Below are 9128 nucleotides of genomic sequence, written 5' to 3'. Positions count from 1 at the left end.
ACACATCCTTTTATTCAAAACTACCCCACCACCTTGTAATACGACTAACATTCTATTATCTTGTTGCATAAATAGATATATAGAATGACACCAAATTGGATATATATATATATATATATATATATATATATATATATATATATATATATATATATATATATATATATATATATATATATATATATCACCAAACATAGTTTTCTTTTATCATGTCTGCATTGCTGCTATGAAACTTCCCTCCTCTATAAATTCAACCTTGTTGTCCTCTCCTTGTAGGGACTTAATGATCACCTCGAGCTTACCCCATATGCAATCCGATCTATGAATGTTGGAGATGATATCCCTTCGCCATTATTGCAGCCTTTGTTGTTTGAAAAAATGACTGGTGATCCAAATGACAATGACAGATACAAAATAGTCTTGTCAGATGGCACATATATGCAGTTAGCCATTTTGCCACCCAAGTATGCTGACTTATTGCATGCAGAGACGTTGAAGATAGGTTATGTTCTTTTGTTGACAAACTATGCTTGTCGATATGTTTGGAACACAAGGTAGCTTCTATTATGTGTTTTCCTTCATTTATGTGAACCTCTTTCTATGTTGTTTACAAACATATTTTCTGCAATTGAGCATACCTTCTTCTTGCTTTTAAAGGATCATCATTATATTCACTCTTGATGTGAAAAAAATGGATTGCCATTTGGTTGGAAAACCTAGATACCTCTTTAAAGAACAGGAAGAGCAAATGTTGGACTGAGAAACCCCATCCTCCACTAAACGTGCTCTTAAATTCAGTGCAGATTTGCCTTCTCCACAAAATGCTCCCTCTGAAAATATCAGCCCTATTAAAAGCTTGAACCCTTACCAAAACAATTGGACCATAAAAGGTTGGGTAACAAATAAGAGGAAGATGCATCAATATAACACGCCAAAGTGCAATAGCCAAGTTTTTAGTTTTGCTATTATAGATGAAGAGGGTTGTGAAATTAGAATCACTTCCTTTGATGAAATAGCAGAATTGCACTATCACCGAGTTGAAAAAGGAGCTTCATATGTTGTTTCCAAAGGTACTGTAAAAGATGCAAACACAGTATACAATAAACTTAATAGCCACCTTGAGATTATCTTGACTGAAACTTTAGTTTTGAAGCGGTCTGCCCCTGATGTTGTTGAGATTGAAAAAAAAACTCGCTTCACCCCTATTAATGAACTTCTCGCCCCTACCAACAATACTTTGGTTGATGTTATTGGTGCAGTTGTCAATGTCAGAGAGATTTCTGCAATTTGTAGAAAGGATGGCTCTATTGTAAACAAGAGAATAGTAAAAATAAATGACATGTCAACTTTGACAATAGATGTTAACCTTTGGGGCCCGCCATCGGAACAACTAGGCAGCGACTTGAAGAATATGCATGCATTTGGAACATTTGTCATCCTTGCTGTTCAAAATGCAAGGGTTGGTTATTTCAATGGAAAAGCCATTAATATTTCAGCCTCAACAAATTTTGAAATTAACCCTTTTATTCCTGAAGCAGACCCGCTTCGTTTAAGAGGCGCTGTACAACAATGCCTTGATCCGCACTCTTCGGCTATCCATAGTCAAAATAACCAATATCAAAGAATGTCAATTGCATCCATCCTACAACGTCTTAGCATTATGCCAGAAACCATTGAGACTACTATTACAAATGTCTTGTGCTTCATAAAGGAAGACCAGTTTTACTATACAACTTGCCCATTATAGTTCAATGGTAAAGAATGTAAAAATAAATGTAGTAAATTAGCTAAGAATTTGTGGCTCTGCCCTAGGTGTCAAACACAATTCCCTGAATGTAATTACAAATACCTCTTGCAAATGAAACTACAAGATCATACAAGAAGTGTTTGGGCTAATGTTTTTGATGAGGTTGGCACAGAACTCTTGGCTCTGTATGCAAAGGAACTATACATACCGTAATATGACTTAACAACAGAAAAAACACCTCATAACATACTTAATAAAGCTATGCTCAAGCACTATAGCTTTACAGCTTTGGTGTCTACTGACACATACAACTCTGAGCGTAGAATAAAAGTAACAATCAACAAAGTGCAGAGGCTTGATTTTGAAGCTGAGTCTACCTATCTACTTGCAGAGATTGCCAGAATGGGTACAACCACATGACTCTATAATGTAGGGGAAAAAAAGGATTTCTCTTTGTCTGTGTACACTATATGAAGCTCATATTTTTGCGTTTACAAACAATTTGACAATATTTTGTTCCTCCACACTTGCTCGTAGTTATTTCAAACATAGAACTGCTACATATAACCACATATTACTATTGTGTTATTTTTGCATTTTGAGATGGCTTGCTCAATCCTTTAACTGATATGTTTTTTTGCCAATGAAGGCTGCCAATTGTTGTGTCTGCTTTTATTCACAACCTCTTTTTCTATGCATGCTTTATATGTGTATACATATATATGTATGGATGTATCTGTGTGTATATATATAAAACCCCACAATTTTAAAGTACCCACCCTGCAATCTCTTCACTTTCTCCTTGCAAAAAAAAACCATTTACCAGTTTTCTTTGAAGATGATTGAAAAGAAAATACTTAATCTCATTTTCCAAGAACTAACTTTTACTTCTCTTCATATACATGTGTACTGTAGTCCGCTATCATATCTAAATAAACATTTTTCTTTCCAATTATGGTTCATTCATATCCCTTGTTTAAAATTTGATTCAAAAAGAACTACAAACATATGATGCCTTTATATTTCAGCATTTCTATACATAAACACATCTCCACAATTTTAATTGCAATGTGCATGTCCATGGATTTTATTTTCTATTCAAACTGCAACTCTATGTATGCTTTGTTACCACCTCTTCCAAATTTACATAACATAATTAAATTTCAAATCATGACAATGCTAACTTCTTTGAATTAATCTTTATACGTTTGCATTAATTTGTTTGCATACACACAAACACACACATATATATGGATGTGGATCTGAGTATATATGCATGTGTGCATATATATATATATATGTCTTTCTCTATATAAGTGTCTGCATATACACATATGTAAGTATATACTGCTCTGGACTACATATATGTATCTATTTATCTATTTATGTATATATATATGTATGTAGGTATATATGCATGTGTGTGTATGTATTTGCATAGAGATGCTCCTTTGTCTATGTATTTCCATATCCACATATGTAGCTATATATTGTTTTTTGCTACATATATATCTATATACATAGATATGCTGTGATCCCCTTCATGTTTAGTTGGCGGAGGAGAGTGGAGAACCATTGGAAGGGAATTGGGGTTCTACTGACTGAACCATCTTCACTGCCTTTCATGCATATAGGACTGCATATTTCTACCATCATACACTTTTGTTATATACTACTTTGCAAGCATAGTTCACAAGACTTCTCCATTGTAAAGCTTTGTTAGATTCCGCATTGCCACCATCATTGTTACAACTTCTAAATGGGAGACCATAATAGGATTAACTACCATTTGTCAAGTTTTCCCATTGTCTAAAATGCTTCCTACCATTATTGTTTTTCCTTTGTATTTGGTTTGCTTGGCTGATCATAATGGTAAGTATTATTTTCATAAAGCTTTCATCTCACAATGCATATTTGTATTGTAATAAGCATTCCACTAAAAGGTTCCTACATGGATTTTAGACACCCAAACTCAGCCTTCCAATTATAACCCCTGTTTAAGCATTATAGCTTTACAACTTTGGTGTCTACTGACACATACAACTCTGAGCGCTGAATAAAAGTAACAATCAACAAAGTAAAGAGGCCCGATCTTCAAGCTGAGTCCACCTATCTACTTGCAGAGATTGCCAAAATAGGTGCAACCGCATGACTCTATAATGTAGGGAAAAAAAAAAGGATTTCTCCTTGTCTGCATACGCTATATGAAGCTCATATTTTTTCATTTACAAACAATTTGACAATATTTTGTTCCTCCACACTTGCTCGCAGTTATTTCAAACATTGAATTGCTACATATAACCACATATTACTATTGTGTTGTTTTGCATTTTGAGACGGATTGGTCAATCCTTTAACTGATATGTTTTTCTGCCAATGAAGGCTTCCAATTGTTGTTTCTTCTTTTATTCACAACCCCTTTTTCTATGCATGCTTTATATGTGTATACATATATATGTATGCATGTATCTCTATGTGTGTGTATAAAGCCCCATAATTTTAAAGTGCCCACCCTGCAATCTCTTCACTTTCTCCTTGCAAGAAAAAAACCATTTACCAATTTTTTTTGAAGATGATTGAAAAAAAAAAACACTTAATGTCATTTTCCAAGAACTAACTTTTACTTCTCTTCATATACATGTGTGTTGTAGTCTGTTGTCATACCTAAATAAACATTGTTCTTTCCAATTATGGTTCATTCATATCCCTTGTTTAAAATTTGATTCAAAAAACACTACAAACATATGATGCCTTTATATTTCAACATTTCTATACATAAACACATCTCCATAGTTTTAATCGCAATGTACATGTTTATGGATTTTCTTTTCTATTTGAATTGCAATTCTATGTATGCTTTGTTATCACCTCTCGCAAATTTACATAACAGAATTAAAGTTCAAGTCATGCCAATGCTAACTTCTTCGAATTAATCTTTATGTGTTTGCATTAATCTATTTGCACACACACACACACACACACACACACACACACACACACACACATATGGATGTGGATCTGAGTATATATGCATGTGTCCATATATATATATATATATGGTCTACATATATGTATATGTTTATCTATTTATGTATATATATATATGTGTGTGTATGTAGGTATATATACATGTGTGTGTATGCATTTGCATAGAGATGCTCCTATGTCTATGTATTTCCATATCCACATATGTAGCTATATATTGTTTTTTGCTACATATATATCTATATACATAGATATGTTGTGATCCCCTTCATGTTCAGTCGGTGAAGGACGGTGGAGGACCATTGGAAGGGAACTGGCGTTCTACCAACTGAACTATCTTCACTGCCTTTCATGCATATAGGATTGCATATTTCTACAATCATACACTTTTGTTATATACCAATTTGGTATAGACATATGGGATTTTTGGGAAAAAAACAGAAATAAAAAACATGGTTGCCCACATCTGTGTTTTCTACCATCTCTTTTCAACTTATTAGTTCTAAGAAGTCCTCAAGCCCTCACATAGGTTGTTCCTGTTCTTTAGGACCCCTGCAGATTTTAAAGTTCTTATTTATGTTTGCTTAAGGAAACAACATCTACATTATGTGTTTTGGCAAAACAAAATTTATTTTCTTGTTATTTAGCTTTGTTTATATATATCTTACATTAGTTACTTTCTTCAAACATTTGGTGGTCTATATCCTGGTTTCCCACCATTATCTAATTCTTTTAGTTTTTTTTAAAACTCCCCAATCCACTATTCATAGACACATCGATTTAATTGTCTTTTGTCCATACTGATAACTCTGCTATATGTATTGTGCAACATCCTTTGTTAAATTGTTGTTGTTGCTTAATAATGGTTGTTCTTCTAACCTGCCTGTCAAATGGCATGAGATTGGCATTCTAAACTGCATGTATACTGCCTTCTTGAAATAAATCATTGTAAATATATATCTATCTCTTTGTGCACACACACACACACACACACACACACACACACACACACACAGATATATGTATGCATGTTGGTATATATACATATATGTGTTAACATACTTATCTATCTGCATATGCACATATGTAAGTATATACTGTCCTAAACTACATATATGTGACTATTTACCTATTTATCTATATATATATCTATGTAGGTATATATGCATGTGTGTATGCGCATATACATATATATGCTCCTCTATCTATGTATTTACATATGCACACATGTATCTATATACTATTTTACACAACATTTATATGTATATACCTAAAAAAGTATTTCCATATGTCCTTCCACTTATCTAAACAACCCCATTTATATCTGCCCTTCCATAAATGCACTGCAACATTTACATGTACCCTTGTATACCATTTCTATTCATATAAGTATGTAGCCACAACCGTATACACCCTTCCACAAACACTCTTCACCGGATTGCACCCCTTCTCATTAGGCTATCCATACAATAAAATTCCCTTCATCTTCAATCAATGAAGGAGGGTGGAGAACCATTAGAAATGAATTGGGGTTCTACCGATTGAAGACTCTACGTTGCATTTCAGATTCTTGCACCACAAATATGCTTCTAACCATATGTGTCGCACACTCAATAGCCCTCCACCTATTCTTTACCTTTTATTGCTTCTCATTCTAACACACCACCATTCTTGTATTTCTCTCAAATCTCCACAGAGCCCGCTCCACAAATATCTGATTTGAAAAAAACTAGAAAGAAAGAACAAAATAGGCTCTACTATACAAAACATAGAGAAGAAATTTCTCTAAAGTGGTGATACAAACGCCTTAATCAAAACATGGATTCCAATTATTTGCAGCCATTGCCAAATCTGGTTGCAACCCACTCTACAGGTATTCCCATACCTCACATATCGCCAGGCTCATCTAAAACCCATCCTTCAGCTATGCTCCAGCCACATTCAATTGTGCTCACCCAGTCAGTCACACAATATGAACAACCCTACAAGAAACCTTTGCCAATTGATCAACAGACAAATGCAACTTCTATTGCTACAATGACACCAATCTTAGAACATTTTAGATCTTCTGCATTTACACATGCATTGGCTTCTTTCCGGACAAGAATAGACGGATTGTCACATCTACACATGTACAATCTGCAAAGAAAAGTATGTTGGTATGCATGTCAAATTAACTCAACCTGATGTCATTTTCTCAAGATGCTATAATGAAAAGGGTGTTCACCGATTCTCTATTGCAAACAATATGGACCCTGGCGAATAACCCATGGTTTTAAAACAACTTTCACAAGTAGAAGAAATGCTTATAGCAAGGATTTCTCCTGTTTTGCAAGTTAGCCATGCCAGGGGTGGTCAATACAAATATATAGGGCACAACATTAATTTCCCACAAGACATTTCTGAAATAGCAATTACTTTGCCACACAAATTCCAACATTTGGAGATTGTGATTATTCAAAGGACAAATCTTGAAGGGAAATAATATGACTGTTATGTAAACAAGTTCCATGTTATGGACGCATTGAATTACAAAATTCAACATGACCAGTACTATAGTGATGTTATCATTGACGCTGTAGCTGCTGATTTATTTCCACAAACATCTACTGATATATCTAAATTTTTACATACCCTTCCAAATTCCTTTGATCTACAACCTCCTTCACCAACAAAAGAGCCACTCTGTAATGATGATGAAGTTGAATTATAGACCACATCATCGTTCATCCCAAAGTTGCCATGTTCAACCTCTGAACTAGATGCCATTAAAAAGATATTGCACTTAGATAAGGATGATCAAAATGTTGCATCTTGGCCTAAAATAAGTTGCTCACCCATTAATGAATACAACACCGAAGGCTTGTTTGCTATGGCTTTCCCAACATTGTTCCCAAGCGGATCTGCACTCCCACTCCAACCAAGGACAAAACATGTTCACTTGCACGAATATGCTTTTCACTTTATAAGATATCATGGCCAAATATTTGGACAACATGTTAGGTTCAGATATTATCTTTACAATCTAATTATGAGACAACGTTCCCAACAGTCAGCTTTAGTTTTCCTACAGACCAACTTAGAAGACTCCATCCCAACTACGTTACAAGCTTTGTGTGAACAGTTGCAGTCTACACCATCCGATCAATTGCCAAACCAATTAATGTGTTTTGCAACTTCATTGTGAGGCACAAGAGCTTTTTGGAATAGATCCCGCAAAGATCTCACTACAATGATACACCAATTGGGAGCACCTACATTGTTCTTCACATTGAGTGCAGCTAATACAAAATGGCCAGAGCTACATAAATTGTTTCCAGCTAACTCCTTTTCAAAATTCCACTTTCCGCAACATCAGCACTTATACTCTTTCCACAACATCAGCACTTATACTTTCCACTTATCATTTTCTTCTTCCGCCACAGAAACTTCTCTTCGTGCTCACAACCGTGGTCCTATTATTTTTTTAAATAATTTAAATGTTAAATTGCGGGCAAGAAACTTTAAAGATATTTAAGAGGTTTAAAATATGTCTCGCTTACAAGCATGCAAAATTGTTTCTATAAGCCCTCTTCACTTCGAGCTTCGCCAAATTCAAGAGGGTATTCCTATTTCTTAACTAGCACACTTGTCAAATTTATGACAATCCAGAATGCACAACATCATAAATAGTGAATAATTCTCATGCATGTAGGGACATTACAAACTATCTTAGAGTTGGTCTTAATACCATTAGATTTTTGCATTCAACTGAGAATAAATGAAAAATGCAGCTCACAAATATATGGTATAAAGATGAGAACACGTCTGCCCTACCTCAAAGACCCTTTTAATATCCTTAGAGAAGTGCCCCTTTAAAATAAATTAAATAAGAAAGAAAAGAACAAGGAAAGAGATGAGGTTTTAATCGGTTGATACATTTTTAAACCAATTCTAAACAACTTTCAAAAGACCATTTCATATATCTAGGACACAGAGTTAAATCTAAAATCAAGAATGCAAACCCATACAACAAATTATGTCTAATTAGTGATCCATTTATGCATAACGTATGATGTTAACCTAGCTCCTTGTTATTCCCCTCAAATCATTTCTATTTATCCATCACATAATTTCCACAATGACTTCACTTAGTGAGACTAGGTTATAGCATGTGCGTTCATGTCATACTAAATAATCCCCCTATTTAAAAAAAATATTGCCCTAAAATCATTTTTTATCACCCCCTCCCAATACACAACCCAAATTAAAACCCCCCCTATTTTGACCATATACTGCATTTTTTCATAGCTCAAATTAATTAAGCCCCTATTTTCACCAAATAGGCAATATATTGAACTTATTTTTTGAGATATTAAACCCCCCAATAAGAATGCATGTGGTATAATGTTGCCTA

The 9128-nt window shown here is 34.3% G+C and overlaps 1 protein-coding gene across 1 annotated transcript; it reads left to right on the top strand.

Moving 5' to 3' along the window:
• Positions 1–913: 913 nt before the first annotated feature.
• On the top strand, positions 914–1747 carry LOC131063268 (replication protein A 70 kDa DNA-binding subunit A-like). The gene has a single exon (XM_057997055.2). The coding sequence runs from the start codon at positions 914–916 to the stop codon at positions 1745–1747; it is 834 nt and encodes a 277-aa protein (XP_057853038.2).
• Positions 1748–9128: the final 7381 nt, after the last annotated feature.

This window comes from Cryptomeria japonica, chromosome 2, assembly GCF_030272615.1.
Source record: "Cryptomeria japonica chromosome 2, Sugi_1.0, whole genome shotgun sequence".
NCBI classification, from domain to species: Eukaryota; Viridiplantae; Streptophyta; class Pinopsida; order Cupressales; family Cupressaceae; genus Cryptomeria; species Cryptomeria japonica.
The sequence above is the reverse complement of the archived record's forward strand: the minus strand, read 5'-3'. Positions and strand labels throughout refer to the sequence as shown.